This window comes from Elephas maximus, chromosome 5 (genome assembly GCF_024166365.1).
Source record: "Elephas maximus indicus isolate mEleMax1 chromosome 5, mEleMax1 primary haplotype, whole genome shotgun sequence".
NCBI lineage: Eukaryota > Metazoa > Chordata > Mammalia > Proboscidea > Elephantidae > Elephas > Elephas maximus.
This window is the reverse complement of record NC_064823.1, coordinates 113,759,373-113,787,129: the sequence shown is the minus strand read 5'-3', so window position 1 is coordinate 113,787,129 and position 27,757 is coordinate 113,759,373. Positions and strand designations below refer to the sequence as shown.

General features: G+C 35.6%; 1 protein-coding gene across 1 annotated transcript in view; it reads right to left on the bottom strand.

The window, feature by feature from the left end:
* The window catches only part of GABRG1 (gamma-aminobutyric acid type A receptor subunit gamma1), a 111,034-nt gene that overhangs the window by 20,193 nt on the left and 63,084 nt on the right, over nucleotides 1-27,757 (bottom strand). Inside the window, exons 4-7 of the mRNA XM_049886313.1 lie at nucleotides 6,279-6,499; nucleotides 5,432-5,514; nucleotides 2,512-2,649; nucleotides 2,273-2,425 (exon numbers count right to left, since the gene is read on the bottom strand). Coding sequence (XP_049742270.1) covers nucleotides 2,273-2,425; nucleotides 2,512-2,649; nucleotides 5,432-5,514; nucleotides 6,279-6,499 — 595 coding nt within the window. The remainder of the gene's footprint in view (nucleotides 1-2,272; nucleotides 2,426-2,511; nucleotides 2,650-5,431; nucleotides 5,515-6,278; nucleotides 6,500-27,757) is intronic.

Sequence of the window (27,757 nt, the reverse complement as noted above, 5' to 3'; positions counted from 1 at the left end):
AGAACTGCCCCATAGAGTTTCCAAGGACTGGTAGGTGGATTCGAACTGCCAACCTTTTGGTTAGCAGCCGAGCTCTTAACCATTGAATCACCAGGGCTCCAAAGGCAACATACCAAAAAACAAAAACCCGTTGCCGTAGAGTCAATTTTGACTTAAAGTGACCCTATAGGACAGAGTAGAACTGCCCCATATGGTTTCCAAGGACTGCCTGGTGGATTCGAACTGCTGACCTTTTGGTTAGCAGCTGTAGCTCTTAACCAGAATGCTTCCAGGGTTTCCAAAGGTGACAGAATAACCTACAAAGACGTGATGCACCAACTGACCACCTCACAATTTTTACCATTAATTAATTAGCTCTAGCTTGTCTCCTTGTCTAGCTTGTCTTCTTTCTGAAACTCAAGCATGTAAGGAAGATCCAAGTTTAGAACATTTATTTACACTTGCAGTTTCCCCTGCCTGCGCTACCTTTCTTCCAGATATCCACTTGTGGCTTGCTTCTACACTTCATTCAGGTCTCTCTTCAAATGCCACTTCCTCAAAGAGGCCTTCCTGATTTCACAATATAAAATAGCAATCATCATATCTACCCACAACCCATACCATTCTTTAACTGTTTACTTTGCTTTCTCTTCATAACCACTGTTACTCATTGACATTGTATTAAATTCCTTTTATATTTGTATTTTACTTGTACTCTCACAAAAATGTAAGTGCCGTGGATATGAAGAGTTTATATCTTTTGTTTCCTGTTAGCACTATGGTCCCTAGAACACACTGCCTATTAGAAAGAAAGCATTTGATCAATGTTTGCTAAAAAGGAAAGTTGAATAAATGAACTTAGGCTATTGACATTCAATGAATTACATGTGTATGTATGTATGCATGTAAGTATGTATGTATGTGTGTGTGCATACACACATACATAATATTTAAAAAAATTATTGATGCTCTAGGTACAGATAATCTTCTAGTTAGATCTGGCTGCAGCTTATTTTTAAAACTGACTTGCCGGTATCTACCTCAGAATAATGAATTCTTATAGAAACACAGAAATTCCACAATTGGACTTTCTCTTTCATGGCATTCTGCTATGCAGTGAAAATAATTTGTTCAAATTCTCTTTGAAAAAAAAATGGGAATAGTATTTAAAAACAAAACTCAATGTTTGCATCATAGTCACAGCAGCATACTAAGAACCTAAAATAATTTATACACTTTGGAAGAGAAAAGAATTTCAAGTAATTCAATAGGAAACCAAACTTAAGTATGAATGGATTTTGTCCACTAGCAATGTCTATAACTCTGTTTTGATTCCCAAGTGAACTGTATTTCCAAACATAGGGCAGGGTGCCTCAGGCTTTATCCTTGACATTTTTGTGTGATTTCCATTTTGCTGTATTTTATTAAATGGAGTTATTCATCAGCTATCCTAGAAAACACACGAAATCCTCCTTATGGTTGAAAACAGAAACTGCCCCAATTTTCTTTGTTTTTTGAGACACAATTATTAATAGAGTTATTCATGTCTCACACAGACCTTGGGAATGAATCAATTGATAAATAATTTTTCTTTGTATATTAATAACATGAACATAGTTTGTTATTTTCTTTTAAACAAAGGTATAATAATTAGACACTTATATTTTCGTGATTTTAAATATTGAAATAGATTGTTGAAGTAACAGCAAAAGTCTATTATATCAAGTATGAATTACAAATACCTTTTTAATCAATGTCATTGCACAGGGAACTATCAAATAGTCAAAGAAATATTATACACTTTGTAGATTACAGAAACCCAGGAGCTTGTTTCATTCAGCTACCTGCCCTTTGGAACAGGTGACTACTAATTAGCACCATTGTAAGAACGAGGGATTTCAAATGCATACCAGTCAACAAACGCTGCTGCTTAATAGTGATATGGCTGAAAAAAAGGAAAAAAATAGAAAAGTGAATGAAAATACTAATCTAAGTAAAATTCAGGGATTACGTGTGATTTTCATGTATTAATTCTTACAGTGTTCCTATGCTTCCCTTGACCTCAATTAGAAGGAAAAACAAAGAATTTTCTTAAATTTCAAGTTCTTTGTAATTCTATCTCCTATTTGATTTTATATATTCCTTTCAAAACGGTATTGCATTAGAGGTTCTGTTATGTTTTGACTGATTATAGTTTTTTGGAATATTTCTAATATATTCAGCTATAAACTCTTATTGTATTAAAGTGTTTTCAAAACCTTATAATACTATAGCGTAATATCACATGTCATACCCAGTGATGTTCGTGCAGGTACTGCATCTTTATTAATCCAAAAAGACACCCAAGAAAGAACAACCGTCAGAATACATGGAATGTACGTCTGGATAGTAAAATATCCCATCCGTCTGCTCAAGTCAAAAAAAATTGTCATGATAATATAATCCCCTAGGAAAAAAACACAGTATGTTATATTTTGACTATACAATATAGAAAAGTATAGAATCCAATCAAAAGACTTATATTCTCTTTACCAGAGATTGTGTGAGAGATTTCAGTTGAGTTCCGTAACCCTACAAATGCAAATTGATATAATCGCCAGTATTTAGGATCGGCCACTTCTACAGAGGGCTTTTTCCATTTATATTCAATTTCATTTTTAGGGTATCCATCTAGAGCAAAAAAAATTTAAAAATATATTGATTAAAAAGTTCCAAATCTGTTACCATTGCGATATCAGTAACTTTCACCTTCTTCCTCATTTTTTTAAATTATGACATATAGAAAATACTGCATAATATACATATACTTTAAAGAATAATCATATAATGATTAAATAATGAAAATTCATGTAACTCCACTTAAATCCAGAAATAGAACCTTTTTCAGCACCCAGAAAGCTCATGTGACCACCACAATATAGTTCTCCCCCTCCCAACTAGAGGAAACTACTTAATTCTGTGATAAACCTTCCCTCATTTTGTTTGTTTGTTTAATTATTTGCTATGGATTTTTCTATATGCATTTCTGAAAAATATAGTTTAGTTTGTACTGTTTTTAAACTCTATTTGATTTCTGTTTTAGTACATACATTCTTTTGTATCTTACTTCCTTTACTACTAATATTTGTGAAAGTCACCCATGCTGCTGTACCTGGTTGTAGTAAAAATGCTCCATCATAAAAATGTACCAAAATTTATTTGTCCATTTTACTGTAGTAGACATTTTAAATATTTTCTGTTGATAGGGCTACTAGGAGTTGGAATCGACTCGATGGCAATGGGTTTGGTTTGGTTTTTGGTTTTATTACTAATATTATTTTGCATGCCTCCCAAAACACGTACCTGTAAGGGTTTCTCAGGGATATATACTGAGGTACAGAATTGCTGGGTCATGTCTTATATATAATTTCAACCTTATGACATATTGTCAACTTTTTTTTTCTGTCCCACAGGGAATAAACCAATCTATTCTCTTACCAGCCAGAGTGTGAAAGTTCACATGGATCTATATTCTCATCAGAATTTGATATGGATAGTCTTTTTCATATTTACTGGCCCATGAAGTATATTTTATTTTCCTTTTAGATATTAGAAGTTGTATGTATGTGTTTGTGTGTGGTGGGGGTGTACTTCATCTTACCTCATGTATGCAGCCTTTGGTATCCCAGCTTTATGTGGAGATTATCTTCTGTTAGAGTTCCTGCCACCACAAGGCTATCAAAATCATAGCTCAAATTGACCTTGTTAGGCAGACGTTCTCAGGTCACAATTGGTGGTAAACCTTACTTTACTTTCTGGCCACACTTTTTTATACGGGTTTTTATGACTAACAGTCCTTCCTATTTGCAATCAATTTTAATAATATATTTCACCCAAGTTTTAAATTGTTTTCAACAGGAGGGTTGGTCTGCCATATTACAGAAACAATATTTACTAAGAAACTTGCAGTTTTCCAAACCAGTGTATCATTATGCATCAGGGTTCCATTATCAGCCATGCAATCAGTTGTCATATCTGACGATCTGTTTAATAATCTGTTTTCTCTTTCGTTCCCTTCATTTTCTTTTTCTTTCTGTCTAAAGCTCTAGCCACCTCCAGTGTAGTCATAGTATACAGTAGGGTAGGCACAAATAAAAACAGTCATCTAGTTATTTAAGTAGTTATCTAGTTACTTTTGAGTCTAGTGATATTAACTTTTAAAATAGGCAGGCATAATGAAATTTTCCACACTTTTTTTTTGTGAAATACTAGATATAAAAGGTTTAGCACACTAATGGTCCCACAGAGAGTGGCTGAAAACTGTTAGCCATGATTATTATATTTCTAGCAGTGATACTAAGTTGCCTTCACAGGAATAGATTATACATTCTCAATAATGACAATGAAAGCCAAAGAGATGTTACCCCAAGACTGTAAATGGAATCTAGGGGAAAAGACAATAACTGCTGCATCTTCACATATTTGCATATCAACTATTTTTTGTGTTCCTATTAAACAAGCCTGTGATTTGGCTGTTTTGAGAAATTTCTAACATTGAGAATTTAAAATCAGTAAGATATGAGTTCATGAATATAAAAGAATTTTTTTAATGAGACAAAATCATTAAGAAAAGCCAAGAATATCATTAACAAAGAGCAAGAAAAGATATCTAGGAATTCAGTAGTGAAGAGGCAGGGTAATGCTTATGAATATGTATATTACATCCCTGTTATCTAAAAATATTTTATTAAACTGCATAAAATGAAATATAAAATTGTTTCATTAAATATATGTGAAAACACATATATTAGTAAATATAAAAGTAAATAGATGTTGCTATAGAAAGATAATAACTATATCTTTGGGAGAAAATTACTAGATTTTTACAAAACCCAAATTATTTAGCTGCAACCATTTCTCTTCATTTCTTTCTTTCTTTGGAATAAAATAATCTCTGTTTTTACATTGGTGTTTCCAACTTACTAAAATCTTCTCAAATATTTGCTTTTCATGTAGCATATACTCTTCACCAAACCACTTTTTGAAAGATAATAAAGTTAAAGCTTGCCTCCAGGATCATGAATATAATTTGAATTAGCTTTTTATTCACGGGTTGTGTAAAAACACTGAAAAAACTTATCTTCAGTACATCTTTATTTAGACAAAATAATTAAAAGGCACTCAAGGAATCAGCTCAATGGCAATGGGTTTGGGGTTTTTGTTTTGTTTTGGTTTTTGGTAAATAAAACTAAAATTTGCAAAGAATGTTATAATAAAATATATACATTCACCATGAATTTATTGTTAATTTTTAGTTTAAAAAAACAAAAAAATGATATGCAGTTATTTTATCTGAGATAATTGAACACAATTCACACTTCTGAAAATTGTATTTTATCTAATTTATCATTTTTTAAATAAACAAGGTCTGAGGCTAAAATTACATGCTATTATAACATATACAGTCACTTACAACTTGAAAATTCCAGTGGACAGGAATGTTCATCCATAGGAAAGTTATGAAGCTGAAGGTAACATTCTGCATTAATTGTCAATCTGTTTAGATGAAAAAATAACTATTTTAAAAAGAGAAATAATTTCAATCATAAAAAAAACTTTTGCTTAATTTTTAAATAGGAATTTGACCTACAATAATGAACTGCTAGGTATTAGAAAATAATAACTCTAAGGTCTCAGTCTTAAATGGGGATATTGTAATATTCATAAATGAATGTAAAAATTCTAACATTTTTCTCTTCAGCCAACTAAGTTGTCTCTGTACACATTTCAGTGTGATCTGTGTTTACAGTTGAAAATTCATACTTCAACAAACACACACACACATATACAGAGTACAGACTGTACAATGTTTAATAAAGTGATTCTTCTTACTTTATCATGAACATATTTCCATTAAGGGTGACTTTAGTAAGTAAATATGTTCAAGGTAATAAATTAATAAACCTGAATATTATACATCAACCTTCATTTGATCCTTTCTTAGGCATGTTTTACTACACTATTGAAAATCAGAATATCATAAAATTTTATAGCTAGATGGGCTCCTAGAGAATACCTTGGTCAATCTGTTCATGCCATGACCTTTTCTGCTTTATAGGGGAAAAATCAAGGAGCTTTTCTCTCTGCTTTCAGGCCTTTTCACATATTAACTCTGAGCTTAAAAATTTGTTTCTAAAATATTTTACCATTTTCAGATGTTAGTGCATGAATGAAGCTCCCTATTTATATTCAAGAGCTGTGTAGTTAGTATAGAAAATAAATGAATCAGCTACACTTTTTTTTTTTTTAAGCAGCATTACCTTAGGGTATATAGAACTCGTCCATCATTCCAAATTCGAAGCAGACGATTAGGAGTTGTTATCCAATGAGCATCAGATTTTCTTGAGTTTCTGAAGAAAGTGTCAGGAATCCAAATTTTCCCAACCATATTGCTGTTAAGCATAAGCACTTTCATAGTACTATTGAATTTTAAACGACTATCAAACCAGGTTTGGGCAAAAATTATATCTATTGTGTATTCCTAAAGATAAAGAGAGAGTATTAGTAGAACATATTATTAGAACCACTATTTCAGATGTTGTCTTCAGAAGTTTGAATTTTTATATCATAAAGTTCTTATGAGTAAATAATACATTCAGCTTTTTTTTCTTTTTTTGAGGAAAAAAATGCCAGTTTCTTATTCTTTGTTTTGTTTGTAAAATCTAAAATTTCCATTAATCACTGCTTTCCTGTGTGGTTTTATTCTTGTTTAAATAAATTTTAGTCAAGACTTTGTTATATGTAAGATATACAGATTAAATATAAAATAAAATATCTTAATGTGAATCATTATAAAAATTTGGGTAATACTTAAAAAAAATTTTTTTTAATACTTATGTGGTATTAATTCACAAGAAAAATAAATAAATAATATAACGAGTACAAAATCAAGACACAGTTTTGTCCACCAAATTATATAAAGCCTTGACATATTCTTTTATTAGGAAAATTAATGTCAATTATCTATACCCATTGTTTTCAAATGTTTTAAAGCATTCACACACAAAACTTTATTGGGCATTTATAATGTACCAAACACTGTGGTAAAAGTTTTATATATATCATGTCACTAATGGTTAATATAACCTTATGAAATATATACCTTTTTTTCCAAAGTGTTTATCAAGCAACTGAGAAACAAGTAATTGTCCTAACACCACAAAATAAGCGGCTGATATGGAAACTGAACGATGCCAGGCTGAATCCTGAGTCCAAGTCCACAACAACTGCAGATAATGATAGTCGTAGGGACACGTGATAAGTACCAAGATTGGACCAAAGGTTCTTTCTATGTTCAGCAAGTGACTGTACATAGAAAATTGTTTGGTTATGGGAATATCCTTAGGACTGGGCGATTAGGTATTATCTACCTTTGTATGCTAACAAAATGCCTGTCATACGATAAGCATGAAAATGCCCTTGACAAAATTAATGAATAAGAATGCAGAGGTAATCAATGCTGTGAGAGAGTAGGTAGAAAAACATATGTGTGTGTATGCGTCTACATGTGCATATGTATTACGTTGACAATAAAACAGAAAAAAGTAAACTGTGGTGAGAGAGATTGATTATTTGCTCTAGATATGACAGTAACAAAAAATTGTTAGTTTACATGGAAGGAAATATCTAAGAAATGGAAGTATAGTTAGGAGTTTGACTAAGAATGAAGAATAGAAGAAATTCCGGGAGCATAAATTAACAGATAAGGAGTCACCTTATTAATAGAAAAGTTGGATGAAACTCTAGTTTTTTGGCGTAATATTTATAATTGTTTGATAGGAATATAGAGAGTAAATTGAGAGGGGGAAACCTCATTTTATTTATTTTGGATGGATAATGCTGCAAGGGATAAAGCTCATACTGATTAATAATTATTTAAAACCCAACTGTCTTAGGCTGGATTCTCTAGAAAAGCAAAACCAGTGAAGTATATATATATAGGGAGAGAAAGGGAGATTTATATCAAGTAAATGGCTCACGCTGTTGTAGAGGCTGAAATGTCCCAAGTCCATGGGTCAGGCTGGAGGCTTCTCCTAACTCATGTAGTTGCAGGGGCTGGCAAACTCAAGATCTGTAGGTCAAACAGCAGGTCTCTGGCTCACAGGCTGTGAAAGCCGACAAATCCCAAGATTGGCAGGAAAGGTGGCAGACTGCTCGCTCACAGGCTGCAAAAGGCTGATGAATCCCAGGACTGGCAGGTAAGAGAAGCAGGCCAGTGGCTCAGAGGCTGGGGAAAGCTGATGAATCCCAAGATCAGCAGGTAAGTTGCTAGCTCAAGTCCCGGAAGTCAGATGAGGATCCAGAACAAGCAAAGCTTTGCCAGAAAGTCCATATATACTGGATGCAGGCCATACCCCCAAGGAAATTCCCTTTCAACTGATTGGCTGCTCATAGCAGATCTTATCATGGAGGAGGTTACATTATATCAGATCTCATTATAGAGGTGATTACATCATTACATAGCTGCCAAACTACATCGTAACTGCCAAACCATGGAGAATCATGGCCCAGTCAAGTTGACATATAACCTTAACCATCACATCAACAAAGGCTCAGAAATTATGCAACTGAGTATGAGATTTATGCAATATGAAGTGATTAAGATATATAGATTAACTACTATGGATAATTTCTCTGTATAATCATGTAAAGTGTGATTTATTGATAATCTACCCATTTATTTAGCATCTATTGTGTGTCAGTCGTTGTTCTTTATGGGTGTGAAGACTGGAAGTCCTAATGTACAAGGATACTTGCATAATGACCCACTCTTCATATGGTCTTTGTTGATCTGGGGTTGTCAGAGTGATTTAGAGAAGGAGATGGATAAAATTGTGTTTTTTTCACCTTAATACAAGATGGCACAGAATCAAATTGTACAGTGGAATACAGGCTGAAAGTACTTTTGTAACAGTGTTAAGACTTACAAATCCTATAGTCACATCTTCTGCATGTGTCCTAAGTGTTTGTAACTTAACTCTGAGTCTTGTTGTTATGTGCCATCTAGTTGGTTCCAGCTCATAGCAACCCTACGTACAACAGAACTAAACAATGCCCAGTCCTGCACCACCCTCACAATAATTGTTATGCTTGAGCCTACTGTTGCAGCCCCTGTGTCAATCCATCTTATTGAGGGTCTTCGTCTTTCTCACTGGCCCTCCACTTTAACTAGCATGATGTCCTTCTCCAGAAGTTGGTCCCTCCCAATAACACGTCCGAAGTATGTGAGATGTAGCCTCACCATCCTTGCTTCTAAGGAACACTATGGCTATACTTCTTACAAGACATTTTGTTCATTCTCTTGACAGTACATTGTATATTCAATATTATTCACCAACACCATAACTCAAAGGCGACAATTCTTCTTTGATCTTCCTTATTCATTGTCCAGTTTTTGCATGCTATGAGGCGATTGCAAATACCATGGCTTGGGTCAGGCGCACCTTAGTTTTCAAGCTGACAACTTTTTTTTTTTTTAAACACTTTAAAGAGGTCCTTTGCAGCAGATTTATCCATTGCAATGCATCCTTTGATTTCTTGGCTGCTGTTTCCATGGGTGTTGATTGTGGATTCAAGTAAGATGAAATCTTTGACAACTTCAATCTTTTCTCCATTTATCATGATGGTGCTTATTGGTCTTATGGGATTTTTGTTTTCATTACGTTAGGTGTAATCCTTACTGAAGGCTGTAGTCTTTGATCTCCATCAGTAAGTGCTTCAAGTCCTCTCCATTTTCAACAAGCAAGGTTTTGTCGTCTGTATAACACAGGTTATTAATTAGTCTTTCTCTAATCTTGATTCCCCATTCTTCATATAGTCCAGCTTCTCAGATTATTTGCTCAGCATACAGATTGAATAAGTATGATGAAAGGATACAACCCTGATGCACACTTTTCCTGAAGTGAGCATTTCCAGTACTGTATCCATTTGTTGAAACATCTAAATTGGTATTCTGTCAATTCCTGGAGGCTTGTTTTTCATCAATGCCTTAATTGCAGCTTGGACCTCTTCCTTCAGTACCATGGGTACCTGATCATATGCTACCTCTTGAAATGGCTGAACCTCAACCAATTCTTTTTGGTATAGTGACTCTGTATTCCTTCCATCTTCTTTTTTGATGCTTCCTGGGTCAATATCTTCCCCATAGAATCCTTTGACATCACAACTCGAGGCTTGAATTTTTTCTTCAGTTCTTTTAGCTTGAGAAATGCCAAGCATGTTTTCCCTTTTCATTTTCTAACTCCAGGTCTTTGCACATATCATTATAATACTTTACTTTGTCTTCTGGAGCCGCTCTTTGAAATCTTCTGTTCAACTCTTTCACTTCATCATTTCTTCCACTTGTTTTAGCTACTCTATGTTCAAGAGCAACTTTCAGAGTCTCTTTTGACATCCATTTTGATCTTTTCTTCCTTTCCTTTCCTTTTAATGACCTCTTGCTTTCTTCATGTATGATGTCCTTGATGTCATTCCTTAACTCATCTGGTATTCAGTCATTAGTGTTCAACGCATCAAATCTGTTCTTGAGATGGTCTCTAAATTCGAGTGGGATATGCTCAAGATTGTGTTTTGGTTCTCTTGGACTTGAACTAATTTTCTTCAGATCCAACTTTAACTCGCATATGAGCAATTGATGGCCTGTTCTGCAGTCGGCCCCTGGCCATGCTCTGGCTGATGATATTGAGCTTTTCTATCATCTCTTTTCACAGATACAGTCGACTCGATCCTTGTGTATTCCATCTGCCGAGGTCCAGTGTGTATAGTCACTGTTTATGTTGTTGAACAAACATATCTGGAATGAAGAAGTAGTTGGTCTTGCAAAATTCTATCATACACTTGATCTCCGGCATCGTTTCTATCACCAAGGCCATATTTTCCAACTACCAAGCCTTCTTTGCTCCCAACTTTTGCATTCCAGTCACCAGTAATTACATCCTGACTGCATGTTCATCAATTTCAGACAGCAGAAGTTGGTAAAAAGTTTCAATTTCTTCATCTTGGACTTAGTGGCTGGTGTGTAAATTTGAATAATAGTGTTATGAACTGATCTTCCTTTTAGGAGTATGAGTATTGTCCTATAACTGACAGCATTGTACTTCAGGATACATCTTGAAATGTTCATTTTGATAACAAATGCGACACCATTCTTCTTCAAGCTGCCTTTCCTCGCATACTAGACTACGTGATTGTCTGATTAAAAATGCCCAGTACCAGTCCATTTCAGCTCACTAATGCCTACGATGTTGATGGTTATTTGTTCCATTTCATTTTTGATGATTTCCAAATTTCCTAGATTCATGCTTTGTACAATCCACATTCTGATTACTAATGGATGTTTGCAGCTGTTTCTTCTCATTGTGAGTCATGCCATATCAGCAAATGAAGGTCCCAAGAGCTTCACTCCATCCATGTCACTAAGATCAACTCCACTTTGAGGAGGCAGATTTTCCCCAGTCATCTTTTGAGTGCCTTCCAACCTGAGGGGTTCATTTTCCAGCAGTATATTAGACAATGTTCTGCTGCTATTCATAAGGTTTTCATGGGCTAATTTTTTTTTCAGAAGTAGACTGCTAGGTCCTTCTTCCTAGTCTTAGTCTGGAAGCTCAACTGAATCCTGTCCATCATGAGGGACCCTGCTAGTATTTGAATACCAGTGGCATAGCTTCCAGCATCACAGCAACACGCAAGTCCCCACAGAATGACACAATGACAGCCACGTGAGGGTAATAATACATAATAATGAAGCATGTACATGTTGTAGATGCTTTATCATCCTGCTGAGTAAAACTAATGCACTGATACATAATATGGGCATGCATTTAGAAAGACAACGGACCCATGTATACAGTATCATTAGCACACTTGCAGAAAATTCTTGGACATCACTTTGGTTATCTTCAATCCCTGTTCTGGCTTCCTGTTTCTCAGGTTAGATGTCTTTTCTTTGGAATATATTATGTTTTACCCAAGTAGTTTTTTCACCTTACACAAATGACTAACCATTCAGAGCCTAATAGTGTAACCTATGTTAAAGACATGTTTTCTAGTTTTAATAGCAAATGTAAATAGAAAAATGGCTCATGCTCATTCTACCACAGTCCCTGGAAAAAGCATTTAACCAACATTATGTACTAGTATTGCATCGTACATTTCTATGAGCTCAAATAGCAAATAATGCCTCAGATAAAGGCAAAGGCTTAAATATGAACCAGGATTATGGCGTGACAAAGACCCAGCATTGGTAAGAAAGTGGAACATCATCCTATTTGATAGATATGATTGGATACAATTTTTCTAACAGGGCATTAAATATAGCCCTTGAGCACTAACTTACCTAGGGTTGAGGTTTTAAAAGCATGTACTAATTCTGCTTAGCCATCGAAAGGACTTTCTAGAGAATACCTGTTTCTAATAGACATAGTGCTAATCACTGTTGTAAGGGTTATTATGGTTTACCAACGGGCCACGTTCTCCCAAGTGGAGAGTCCTGGGGAAATATGAAAATGTATCTATTCACAATTGCCCCCTCAATATAGAATCAACAAATATAGAGCATGAATCTTGATTATCCATCCTTCCCAGACCATTGCAGAGCCTTTTAACTTATTAATCCATAAAAAATGCCTCACGGGGATAAAAAGGTCATTAAAGTCTGTGTCATTTTTATATGTAATAGAAAAACCCAATTTTGTTTACACATTTGTGTTAGTATAATTTCCAGAAAATGATCAAACTGTGTTCTTGTACTTTGTCTTTCTATTTAGAGGTTATGATTGTCTGCATAAAAAAATAAGCAAAGAAACATAATAAGGAGTTACCATTTACTCAGAACAATAAGTACAGCAGTTTTTAGGATGAACAGTTTGAGATAAGGAACAGTGTATTTAACATTTGAGATCCAGTGTACATTATGTAATTTCCTGTATCTCCTGGCAAATTACCTGACAAAACAGCATTAGCAAATAAAAATGAAATGAGCTATCTTGATTTCTAACTTACCTGAAATTAAACCATAATGAATGAAAGCATGTGTAATGTAGTCATCCTAGTAGATTTTCAGCTTTACAATTATGCACTGTGTCTCACATTTTAAAGCAATGATTAATTCATTATTACTTTCTACTAACAGTGTGAACTTCACACAATATCTAAGAACTACCTAAGCAAACAACTTAAGAACAAAATTTTATCATGAAGTTTCGTTGATCCTGTGCTGGCCTTCCCAATTTTAGCATTAATCTCTCAAACTATCTAGCCATATAGCCAGAATAGATGGTGGGCCAAGTCATGATTAGCAGTAAATCAGGCTCTAGGGCCATAGACATGTAGAACAAGGCTACAAGTGTAGCTACTCAACAGCACAAATTTTTTTGGTATTAAAAGTTCATAGGTAACAGCTCTATTTTGCTCAATTATTGTAAAAGCACCAACTCCTTGATACTATCACAATAAGGTAAGTAAAAAATATAGTGTTGTTCTATTTTTCTAATGGAAAAAGTGAGAACAAAGATTATGTTAGCTGCTTACATCAATGAGATCATCCAGCACCATTGAGAGATATTCAAAAAGTAATCGTGAATCCTGGATTCACCTACTAACCCTTTGGCCTCTTTTTTTTTATATCTCTAAATGTGATTGCCAAAGGCACATAACACCATGTGCATTCATCAGTTAACATTTTTTAGGAAATATCTGTTGAGTGTTCTAGTTACTTCTCCTTATTCTGGATTTACGAAAAAGAAAAAAATATATACCTCCCGATCATGTTTCCTGTGTTGACCTACACTTTTGTCATTTTGTCCCAGCTCTTACTCTACCTCTCAGTGCCATATTTCTCAATTGAATGGATGTAATAACCTATTACAATTCCACTATGTGTTGGTTTTTGTCTCTTTTTCTTTCTCTCCACTCTGAATCTGTTCTGAATAGGCTCTCCCAAAGTCTAAACTGAGGGTTCAAGTTAGGCAGGTACAAAGCAATGCTAGCAAACCCTTTTGTATCTCATGAGTAAACTGTGTTCTATATTCTAGCTTTAATTACCAAACAAACAAACCCATTGCTGCCCAGTTGATTCCAAACCATAGCGACCCTATAGGACAGAGCAAAACTGCTCCACAGGGTTTCCAAAGAGGGCTGGTGGATTTGAACCGCTGACCTTTTGGTTAGCAGCTGAGTTTTTAACCACTGCGCCATAATACTGCGTAAAACATATGTGCTCATCTTAAAATCTATTTTAAGCCTACTGCATCTTTGGTGAAATTCAATATTGACTTGAAATGGAGTAGTTCTTAGTAAAAATACTAATAGTTAACAAATTTATATATAGTTAATATAATGTGCTTTTTATTTAAAATCTAGCAATCAGCAAAATTTACGCTTTTTAGAGAATTAGTTTAACAGTTTTAGAATGTCACATGAAATAAGATTTGCAACAATTGTCCAAAAACTTATATGCAATTTACTCTGATGCTGCTACTTTTACAAAACTGGAAATGGTTTCATAAGCATTTATTTAATTCAATTCAAGTATACATTTATTGGTCTTTTGTTTTAGCAGAGGAAGCTAAACACAATTCCCTTCATAGCATTCTCATTGGCACTCTAGATTCCCTGAAATTGTTTTGGCCCATTGGTTAACTGATATTCCCAAATTCTATCTCCCCATTCTCTACTTATTTCCCCCATTTTCACTGAGACACAAGGAAGTAACTTTCCAAGACCATACAACATGTGAGGAGTTGTAGCCACAAACTCCACGATTTTAATGACTTCAGTATGTGATACTCGAAGTTGTAAATAGAGAGATGAAACTCAATATTGTTTTACAATTACTAGTTTCGACTACTTATTTCATATTTACCATTCTCATATTTTTTCAGTGCCATTTGTTTCTCTGTTACCACTGTGAGATATTTAGATAAACAAATGAATATAACCGCAATAGAGCATATTTCCTAAGTATAACAAGGTATGATAGTAAATTCATACATACATTTAAACTATGCTTCCCCACTATTATCACTATTCGAAGTGTGTTAAGGATTTCTCCACAATGGATGCCTGATATTTAGGTGAGAGCACTGTTTCCCAGTGATGCCGTGTCACTGGTAGGCCATCGTCCTTTCCATCCACATGGGCGACATTTATCAGTGCTACATAGTTAGACTATTTGCTCTATGATCTGAGCGGGTAAAGTGTTTCTGTGTCTGTAATTGTACTGCATGCAAATATCTGTACATTTCTGTCTGAATTCCCTATCTATCTAAGCCAGGCAGAACACTGTATTTGGAAGAGCTATATTTAGAAAGAATCTTCATGTCTCATGTTTTAAATCACTTGTATTAGAGCCACTTTATAGAATTTTTACCACTATCCATATTCTTAATGTAGAGAATGAGGAGCTTTCCATCGCTGTCAGTTGCTGCAAGGAAGGCATTGTTTGCAAGGCTGTCGCAGGCACTCCTGTCACTTGTTTACCTCGGTAGTTTGGATCCTATTGTGCATATTTCAAAGCTCCATGCCCTTACCAGAAATCTGAAGCTTATCACACCATTTGCACAATTTCCGTTAGAGCAAAAATGGAAGTCAAAACATTTCAACAAATTTTCTCTCCTCCCAGTTTAATTAAGATGCAGAGCAACTGATGTTAGTTCAACTCTGTTGCCAAACCAAGACCTAAATATCTAAAACCTTTAGTATTTGCACTGAAAAAAATAAAAATAATACATTGAATGAAGCATACAAAATTGTCTTTAGTTATATACATAATTTTAAAATAATTTTCAGCTAATCAAGGCAATGGATACTTAACACGTAGAAACTGGGTGCTATAGTGAGAACTCATGGTGTAATGTTAGAACACTGTGTGCAGTTAGAAAATCAGGTCCCGATTCTGTGATTTTTTAGAGTATGATGCTGATCAAGCCACTTAAACACTCTCACTGCCAAAATGGAAGTAACAGGCAAGATCATTACCATGATCTTTCCCAGGTCTAAAGCTCTGTGATCATAAGACTATTATAAATAAATTAACAATTAACTTTTTTTCTAAAAATACTGTAAACACCAAGACAAAGGCTAAATGGATAGACTGATATCTCCCAACTACCTTTCCCCATAAAATACTTACTTCCAATCTATAGATATCTGTGCTACTCTCATTGATCCCACCTACCAAACCAAAGCCAAACCTGTTGCCGTCAAGTCGATTCTGACTCACAGTTACCCTATAGGACAGAGTAGAGCTGCCCCATAGAGTTTCCAAGGAGAGCCTGGTAGATTTGAACTGTAGACCTTTTGATTAGCAGCCGTAGGACTTAACCATTACACCACCAGGGTTTCTAGTTCCACCTAATTCCTGTTAAATTTAGAATTGAAAATGGATTAAGCCAGCAGATCCCAAACTTCCTTGATTAGACTTCCTTGAAGGACAGTTTCAAAATTCTGACTCTAGGATCAATTCCAGAATCCTGAATCAAAATCAGAATCCCCTGGATTGATGCCCAAGAATTTGGATACATTTTTCTTATATATAGGATATAAAGGTTTGGAAAATTTTGGCTTAAGTTCTATCCCTTCCTCCAGGTGTTTATATCCACTAGGCTTCTGAACAAAAAAAAAAAAAAAAGGAAAGGAAAATAGAAACCACAATTACAAAGCTCTAGTAACTCAAGTAATTGATATCTAATGACAGAATTTTAGGGCATTTTACTGGAATTTAGGGTTAATTTCTAGATGGGAGTATTTGTCCAGTACTCCTCAAACTGAATTACCTAGGCTGCTACCTCTTTAAATGCTCGCTGTATACATTAAACACTATATAATTTAAACATATTGTGTGTGTGTGTATTTAAGGGAATTTTGTTTTTATATAGCAAATAATTTACATACCTCTACACAATTTTAGAAAGTAAAATGTTGAACCCCATGAAGTTACCTTAGTCTGTGCTAAAGTACTACTGTATGTGCTAAAATGTTTTTTCTTAAATATTTACCGTTTTGCTGTGTTTTTATATTATTAACCAGGCATTAACACTCATTATTCTCTTTTTATTGATAAATTTAATATCAAGAAATAAAATAATCAAAGGGATTGCCTAGTGATTTTGTGTTTAGCATTGAAAGCCATTGGTTGGCAAGTCATTCAATTTTAAACAAAGGGGTAAAAAATGAAAAATCATGAGGGTACGTTTGACTCAGCTCTAACGTTTGACAAATGAAATAGCGACTGGCAGCAGACAAGTTGAAAGTAATGCTAAAACTAGATTTTAATCACACACATGAAAGTACGAGCTGAAACAAGTTAGGTCCTCAATCCATCCTGGGCACCTGCCAGAACTTTTCCCCTTAAACCTAGCCTGAGGCTCAAATTACCAAGAAGTTCAGGTTCGTTCTACAACTTTTTATATCTTCTAATTTATAAAAGAATCAAAATTGCAACTAACCTAGGACTCTCTATCTTTAGTCATATCATTGGGAAAGGATTAAAAATACACGCCTCCAAAATACAACCAAGATGTATTAGAAGTCACAGAAGTGTGCATATCCTTATCCTAAAGAAATGATTATGGGTGGCTAAAAGAATTGATGCCTTTGAATTCTGGTGTTGGCAAAGAATATTGAATATACCATGGGATGCCAAAAGAACGAACAAATCTGTCTTAGAAGAAGTGCTGCCAGAATGCTCCTTAGAAGCAAGGATGGCGAGACCGCGTCTTACATACTTTGGATATGTTGTCAGGAGGGATCAGTCCCTGAAGAAGGACATCATGCTTGACAAAGTACAGGGTCATCGGAAAAGAGGAAGACACTCAACGAGATGGATTGACACAGCGGCTGCAACAATGAGCTCAAGCGTAACAAAGGTTGTAAGGAGGGCGCAGGACCAGGCAGTGTTTCATTCTGTTGTGCATAGGGTGGCTACGAGTCGGGACTGACTAGACAGCATCTAACAACAATGACAAAAGAATTTCAAGGAGCCCTGGTGGTGCAATGATTAATGCTCGGCTACTAATCAAAAAGCTGGCTGTTTGAACCCACCCAGAAGCTCCATGAAAGAAAGGCCTAGCAATCTGCTTACATAAAATTACAGCCAAGAAAACCCTACTGGGCAGTTCTACTCTGTCCCATGGAGTCACTCTAAGCAGGAGTAGAATCTATGACACACAACAATAACAGCAAAAAGATTTTGGTGATAACATTACTTTTAATCATAACAAATTAGAAACATCCCAAGTAAAGAATGAATTAAATCTATTATGATACAAATACATCCCTTAATTTTGTGCAATATTTAATGATGCTTTAAAAAAAATAAGTGGAATGACAGTCCTGATATAATAAGTGGAAAGAACGTTATAAAATGGTATATACAATGTTATAGCATTTGGTAAATCTATGTATATACAGTTGTTACAAGAATATTAACAATAGATATCACTGGCTAATGATTTTTCAGAATATTTTAATGATCTCCCCTTTGACCAAATTGCATCACCAATATTGAACATGTATTCCTTTTATAATAAAGAAAACTATTTCACGAATTTTTTTTTTTTTTAAGAAAAACTAGCATTAGGGTCACCATTTGCAACTGAGAATATGTATGAGTTCATACACAATATTTTTCCTGGCTCTTCCCTGTCCGTATTGGTATCATTTGCATTTTTTGGTCTTCTTTCCCATTAGGTTTTATGCTTCTCTGAAGAAAGGCAGCCATATATTTTCTGAGCAGCCAATGCCCCTAGTATCACAATATAAGTAGCAAATAGTATAAGATGAACAAGTAAAACCACAAAATAAAAATAAAATTGTGTGTGTTTACATCAAGAAATAGTAAAATTATTTGATGAGTTTTAGATATTTGCAGAACAATTTAATTTCCTAATTCTTGAACCTTTAAATTAATTACTATGGGTTTAATGAGCATACTAGATCAAAGAAGCAAAGAGATGAAAATAACGTTCATTCATAATCTTTAGTTTTATCACTGCTAATGTTGAGTCAATAATACCTTTTATAGTTTTTAAAATAAGACCCATCACAATAAAGAGATTTTAGAATATCTAATAGAAAAAAAAATGTTAACAGAATATGCAGAAGTAAAGAAATTAAAACTATGGTAACAAGAGGTTTAAAATATTGCACACATCATAAAAATAAACTTAAAATTTTTAAATAAAAATGCATTTCTTCAAGTACTTTAATCCATCACATCACAGAAGACTAAAACTTTTCTTTTACTCCCGTTAGCATATTGAGGTTAATATTACATAGGAAAAATATCTTGTTGGCACGAATGGTTTGCTCTCGACTTAAACCCTAAAGGTTGGTGGTTCAAAGCAACCCAGTAGTGCCATGAAAGAAAGCCTTGAGGATCTGCTCCCAGGAAGACCACAGCCAAAAAAAACCTGTGGAACACTTTACTCTGTAACACGTGCAGCTGCCAGGAGTCAGAATCGACTTTTCGGCAATAAGTTTTTTTTTAATTGCTGTTTTAAAATTCCTCAATTTAATGTACCTGGCAAGAAGAGGCTGTTTCCAGTTAATATAGTAAAAGGAATAAACAGGCTTTATTTGATATGCAGAAGCTGTGCCTAAGGCTTTATCTCTTTAAATCTAGAAGCAACAGGAATAAAAAGACAGAGAGAAGGAAGGAGAAGAGGGAGAGAAGAGAGAGACAGAAAGAGAGAGATATACCTCTTGAGCATTAGAACCAATTGTATGAATCAAGCTGCAGTAATGTACTCCCTGCAATGAAAGAAATTCAAGGAGAAAAACTTTCTTATGAGCATCATCCTTCCCAATGTACTTAACAGTGCTTAAACACAAGTTAGGTCTGGAAAGGGTGTTATCAAAATGAGTCTGATAAGACAAAATAAAGTGAGTGAAAAAAAACTCGATAATCAGCTCTCATCATTTCAAACAGATTATTAACTATATGCACAAGCACAAAGATACATTTGGATAATTGGCTATTCCACTTAAATGAGCAGAATACAATTTGATTACTAAGAAAACCCCTTTTTTTTTAATTCAGTGTTGTTGTTAGGTGCCACTTAGTTTTTCCACCTCATAGCAACCCTATGTACAACACTAAACATTGCTCAGTCTTGCACCATCCTCACAATTGTGATGTTTGAGCCCGTTGTTGCAGCCACTGTGTCAGTCCATTTTGTTGAGGGTCTCTTTTTCACTGGCCCTCTACTTTACCAAACATGATGTCTTTCTCCAGAGGTTGGTCTCTCCTGATAGCACGCTCGAAGTAATGTTTATGATTTTCATAGGTTTACTTTTCTCTTTCTCTTTTTTCTTTGACGGGGGGAGGGGTGGGGAAGACGTTGGATTTTTCTTCTGTTAGAAGGAGTCTATAAAGGTGCATTTTTGTTAAATGTTTCTTTATGGGCCAGAAAGAAAGCATCCCGTCTTTTGCTATGTTTACTTAGTCCTGTTTGTGTACTGTCTGCCCCTTGTAGTCATCTCTAGTGGGTAGTTAGCTTTTAGTACAATTCAGCTGGTTCCCCAACTCCTTTCTCCATTATCCTCTTCACAGCTGATGCCCTGATTCCTTAGCCCCGTCTACATTACCAAGATCAATCACAGTTTCAAGCAGAAAAAGTCTACCCAGCTTTAGAAATACATTTTAGGACTGTGTAACATATCACTCTTTTTATTAGAATAATATAAATGAAGTTTCATAGACATGAACTGGGATCTCGTCCTTGAGCAGTTTCTATGGTTTGTTTCTCTCTTGTCCCTCACTTTCAAAATCCCTATACTGGCAATCTCTTACTATTGATCTGTATAAGGGTGTACCAGTCTCTGTCAGTAAACCCATGTCAAGTTATATCTGAAATTTTAAATAGTAACTATTCTTGCACCTACCAAAATTGTTCTTCGGCCTCCTGTTAGATGCCCAGAGTATCGTCTTATACTCCCTAGATCTCTGATTAATCTTGACTTCATTTGAAGAATGGCTATACCTTTGAATGCTATACTTGCTAGTCAAAAGGGTAAGCTGCTATTGTTTTATTATTGTGTGACATTTAAATACACATTTTTACTTTAAAAAGCAACAACAAAAACCCCAAATACTTGAAAAGTAAAGAGATTAAAAATATTTCTAATATCAATCTAATATACTACACCTAGTCCTCATTTACTATCTCATCTGTTTCACATTTATGACAACTTTGAAAAAATTCTCTGCACCGCCAATGGTCCAGGCCTCAAATGTGGCTTCAGCCAGGCTGAGGCACCCTCCCCAGGCCACCCCAAATGATATACCAGAGGCCCAGGTGACAAACGGGCCACACAAGGAATGGTGGCCGACTGGTTATGAGACGACTTCTCCCATTTGTCCATGACATCTGAGTCTGGCTGCAGAAGACACAGGGTGATGACGAAGGATCATGGGTGAGCAGGGGGAGACCAGAGGTGCTGGTGAGGTCAGTGAAGGGAAGCAGAAACGGGAAGAAAGAAGGAGGCTGCACAGGTCTTCAGGGACAGGGCAGAGAGAAGACAAGTGCGGTCCCTGCACAGGACAGGTGGTAGGAGGTGGCAGGCAGAAGGCAAGCAGAGTCATCTCCCCGAACAGATGGTGGGAGGTGGTGGGCAACACCCAACCACCACCACTACCACCCCCAAGCTCCTGAGGGTTCAATGGTGGTAGGGAAGGATTGCTGGGGAAGGGGAGGCCTGCCGAGCCATGTATATCCCAAGACATACCAGGGGCATGTGATGGGCAATGAGCAATGCGGGCAGGGGGGAATGGTACCAAAGATGGGGCAAGGCCCTGACTTTCACATAACAGTGATTTTGAATAACAACCTACCATGTCGATAAGTGATCAATGGGTGAATGAATATTAATATTTTTGTTGTTTTCATGTCTGATTATTTTTGTCCTGTTTATATTTAATATAGTTGGGGCACTGGTGGCATAGTTGTTGAGCACTTGGCTATTAACCAAAAGGTCGGTAGTTCGAACCCACCAGCCGCTCTGCAGGAGAAAGATGTGGCAGTCTGCTACTGTAAAGATTACAGCCTTGGAAACCCTATGGGGCAGTTCTACTATGTCCTATAGAAATGGGCTTGGGGTTTTTTTAGTTAAAATTGAACAATCTCTCTTAAAGTTACCCTGTTTTCCGATCTTCATTAACACATCTGTTATTCATTTTGGCTTTAATTTCAAAAATGGAAACTATAGCAATAATCTATTTGTTGACTATTCATTAATTCAACATATAATTATTGAATATCTAATACGAGATGTGACAGAACTGAAAATATAGCCTATTTTTTGATAGCAATACCCAGAGTGAAATTATTAATTTAACTCTGAAAAAAAAGAGCCCATATTGCAGAATAGAGCTGTTTCTGTATTATCAATCATCTATAGAGATGCTATTTTATGCAGCTAAGCTGTCAGTTTGTCACACTGTGGTGGATTGCATGTTGCTGTGATACTGGAAGTTTGACAGCAGTATTTCAAATACGAGTAGGGTCACCATTTCAGTGCAGCTTCCAGACTAAGACAGACTAGGAAGAAAGACCTGGTGGTCTACTTCTGAAAATAATGGGCAATAAAAATAATGGGCAGCAAATTATTGTCTGACATAGTGCCAAAGAATGAGCTCCTCTGATTGGAAGGCACTCAAAAGATGACTGGAGAAGAGCTGCCTCCTCAAAGTAGAATTGGCCTTAATGACATGGATGGTGTCAAGCTTTTGGGACCTTCATTTGCTGATGTGGCATGACTTAAATTGAGAAGAAACAGCTGCAAACATCTATTAGTAACTGGAATGTAGAATGTACAAAGTACGAATCAAGGAAAACTGGAAGTTGTCCAAATGAAATGGAATGCATAAACATCAATACTCTAGACATTAATGAGCTGAAATGGACTTGTATTTGTCATTTTGAATCAGACAATCATATGATCTGTTATGCTAGGAACAACAAATTGAAGAGGAATGGTGTTGCATTCATCGTCAAAAAGGTCATCTCAAGATCTCTCCTGAAGTACTATGCTGTCAATGACAGGATAACATCTGTACACCTACAAGGAAGACCAGTTAATACTATTATTCAAATTTACACACCAACCACTAAGGCCAAAGAGGAAGAAATTAAAGATTTTTACTAATTTCTGCAGTCTGAAATTGATGAAACACGCAATCAAGATGCATTGATAGTTATTGGTGACTGGGACATGAAAGTTGGAAACAAAAAAGAAGGATCAGTAGTTGGAAAACTTGGCATTGGAGAGCTCATGAAAGACTTTTGAAAGGCCAAAGAATTCTTCATTGCAAATACTTTTTTCAACAACATAAACAGAGACTATACACTTGGACCTTACCAGATAGAATACACAGGAATCAAATCAACTACATCTGTGGAAAGAGATGACAGAGAAGCTCAATATCATCAGTCAGAACAAGGTCAGGGGCTGAATGCAAAACAAACCATCAATTACTCAAATGCAAGTTCAAGTTGAAGCTGAATAAAATTAGAGTACGTTCACGAGAGTCAAAATACAACATTGAGTATATCCCACTTACATTTAGAGACCATCTCAGGAATAGATTTGATGCATTAAATACTAATGACCAAAGCCCAGATGATTTGGGGAATGATATCACCTACATCATACATGAAGAAAGCAAGAGGTCAACAAAAACATAGGAACAAAGAAAAGAACAAAATGAATGTCAGAAGAGACTCTGAAACTTGCTCTTGAAAGTCGAATAGCTAAAGTGAACAGAAGCAACAATGAAGCCTATGAGCTGAACAAAAGTTTCAAAGGGCAGCTTGAGAAGATAAACTAAAGTGTTATAATGAAATATGCGAAGACCTGGAGTCAGAAAACCAAAAGAGAAGAACAAGCTCGGCATTTCTCAAGCTGAAAGAACTGAGGAAAAAGTTCAAGCCTGGAATTACAATATTGAAGGATCCACAGGAAAAATATTGAATGATGCAGGAAAAATCCAAAGAAGATGGAAGTTCAACCATTTCAGAAAGTAGCATATGACCAAGAACCAATGGTACCTGAGGAAGGAGTCCAAGCTGCATTAAAGGCACTGGGAAAAACAAGCTCCAGGAATTAACAGAATACCAATTGAGATGCAACACAGGAGGCGTTCACTCATCTATGCCAAGAAATTTGGAGGACACCTGCCTGCCAATTAGTTGGAAGAGATCCATATTTGTCCCCATTTCAAAGAAAGGTGATCCAAAAGAATGTGGAAATTATTGAACAATATCATTAATATCACACACAAGTAAAATTATGCAGAAAATCATTGAAAAGTGGTTGCAGCAGTACATGGACAGGGAACTGCCAGAAATTCAAGCCAGATTTAGAGGAGGACATGGAACGAGGGATATCACTGATGATGTCAGATGGATCACGGCTGAAAGCAGAGAATACCAGAAACATGTTTACCTGTGTTTTTTAGATTATGCAAAAGCATGTAACTGTGTGGATCATAACAAATTATGGATAACATTGTGAAGAATGGGAACCCCAGGACATTTAATTGTGCTCATGAGAAACCTGTACATAGATCAAGAGGCAACTGTTTGAAAAAGACAAGTGGATACTGCGTGGTTTAAAACCAGGAAAAGTGCGTGTCAGGGTTGTATTCTTTCACCATATTTATTCAATCTGTATGCTGAGCGAATAATCAGAGAAGCTGGATTATATGAAGAACACAGCATAAAAATTGGAGGAAGACTCATTAACAACCGTAGGTATGCAGATGATGCAACCTTGCTTGCTGAAAGTGAAGAGGACTTGAAGCACTTACAGATGAAGATCAAAGACTACTGCATTCAGTACGGATTATGCCTCAACATAAAGAAAACAAAAATCCTCACAACTGGACCAATAAGCAACACCATGATAAATGGAGAAAAAATGGAAGTTGTCAAGGGTTTCATTTTTCTTGGATCCACAATCAACACCCATGGAAGCAGCAGTCAAGAAATCAAAGACGTAATCTATTGGGCAAATGTGCTGTAGGAGATCTCTTTAAAGGGTTAAAAAGCAAAGATGTTACTTTGAAGACTAAGGTACAGCTGACCCAAGCCATAGTATTTTCAATGTCCTCATACGCATGTGAAAGCTGGACACTGAATAAAGAAGACCTAAGAAGAATTGATGCCTTTGAATTATGCTGTTGGTGAAGAATATTGAATATACCATGGACTGCCAGAAAAATGAACATATCTGTCTTGGAAGAAGCACTGCCAGAATGCTTTTTGGAATCAATGATGGATGAGACTTCATCTCAAGTACTTTGGACATATTATTAGGAGGGACCAGTCCCTGGAGAAGGACATTAAAAAATGACATTATGCTTGGTAAATTAGAGGATCAGGGCAAAAGACGGACCCTCAGTGAGATGGAGTGATACAGTGGCTGCAACAATGGGCTCAAGCATAAAAATGATTGTGAGGATGGCACAGGACTAGGCAGTGTTTCTTGGTGCTGTATATATGTGGCTATGAATGGGAACCAATTTAGTAGCACCTAACAGCAACAACAAGCTTAAAAAGTAACGATTATTCTGTAGCAAACCAAAACTTTGGCTAATTTTTAAAAAACAAAATTGTTAAAACATTAATTTTGCTCCTTAACAGTAACTTGCATTTTATAGATGTTTAAGGGAAGGGAATTACCCCCTTGCTTGATGACACACTCAAGTCAACCTGCTTGATTACACTCACATTCAAAGCAATTTTGTTCATCTTATGAAAACTGAATTCTAATTTTCCTGTACTGTTTAGTTAAAAGAGTCTTCTTTGCAATCTGCTTCTTATTACTCCCTCGTATGGCAATACTTCTCTTTAATGAACACTTTTCTAACTGTTCCATAGAGTTTCTTTGGTCCTGTACGTGCTTTGGTATCACTAGTTTCAACAGCAATTTTGTTTGATTAGCTCTTTTTTTTTTCAACTCTCACTACAGTCTAGGGTTACAAGTATGTAATTTGCCCCACTGGGAAAACTAAATCTTTAATACCATGAATCTTTTATACAGGAAGATCATCTTAGAAGCCTCTTGGTAACCATTTCTTTTAAGGTGTTTCCAGAATACTAACACAGCCTTGAATTCTATTGTGTTTTATTTAAATGGCCACACTTTTTCTTCAATGAATTTATGTAAATTGAAAACAAAAGCCCAACACACAAAAAAATATACATCTCGGAAACACGTAGACTTTTGTATATGTTCGCACAGGGTGAACAATATGAGATTCCTCTAAAGAGAAAAATTAACATTTTAGTAATGTATTACTCTATGAAATCTCATATTTGCATAATGTTAAATTTACACACACATGTATAAAGAATGTTTTACCTTTGCAAAAGTCAACTAGTTCTATAGGAATAGTTTTGATAGGAAAAAAAAGAAAAAGAAAAATTCCTTGAAGCTTTTTTTTCCCTTGGTTTCTATGGCACCGCTTTATCTTCATTTCCTTGTCAGCTTACTGTTTCATTTACCACCACATCTTCATCTTTCAGGTCCTTAAACATATGTGCTCCCTAAGGACTGACATTCTGTCTTTTTGTCATCTCTCTGTACTTTAAGATTGATTCCCCCATCTTGCAGAGGTTTAGCTAAGTCCTGATAAATATTTTGCTCCAGCCCTGATTTTCCCCTATGCATCAGCCCCTAATTTCAGACTAAATTCTAGGCTAGTCCATCAGGACTTCCTACGAGTGTCTCAAATGAAACTTATCCAGAGCTAGAATTTTATTCACTTGCATTTAGGTAACAAAGACATCATTTTGGCTGTAGCCAAAATGCTATCAGTGTAATAGTGCAAACAGCTGTGAAAGTTAGAGTCACGTGAACATCATGTTGGCTAAGAGAAAAGTTGATCGTGGCTGTAACACTGAAAGAATAAGCAGACAATGGCAATTTTTAGGCGTGTTATGATTCTCCAGGTATAAAGTTAAGGCCTGTAATAAGGTGAAGATTTGATTGTTGTAATATTGAATAAGTGAGCTGAGGGAGAAAATCAGCAAAGTGTTGGAGAATTGTCTTTAGATGGCAAATGCTAAGTAGATGAAAATAACAGGTTATTGAGCTTACTGAATGGGACCCAGTAGTCTGACTCACAGAAATGGCAATACGGGGGTTTGGAACAAAGCATTATGGAGTCTATTTTTAATGTCTATTGGTTATACTGTGGTGTTATATTCTCCTACAGTAACATTATTTATTCTATTCATAAAAGATAAAGCATAGACAGCAAATTTTGTCACTTTCAAACCTAGTCATCCCTTGATATTTTCTCACACTCTATTTCCCTCCCTTATTTCTCTTATCCATTCCTCTGCACTCTCTACACCCATCTCTTTATCTCATTCTCTTCTAAGCGAGTTTCTGAAAATAGTAGTTTATAAAAGTAAATCTGTGTTCTTATTCATTTCCATCCTCCTGAGATCATTACATGATTGCATGGCTATCTCTACAGGACCATTATCTATTTTGGAGACACTATGGCAAGAAATTTGAATATTCGACTAATACTGAGGGTAAAGTAAGGACATTCAACACAGCTGTTAGTCTTTTCCTACCTTCACCATTTTGTTGGGTTTCATCTCACTAACCAGCACCACTTAATTGCCAAAGCCAATAGGCTTAATTTATTCCATTTGTAATCAGTGATTTTCCCCTCCATCTCTATCCTCTTTTGGAGCCCTGGTGGCATGTTGGTTGAGAATTC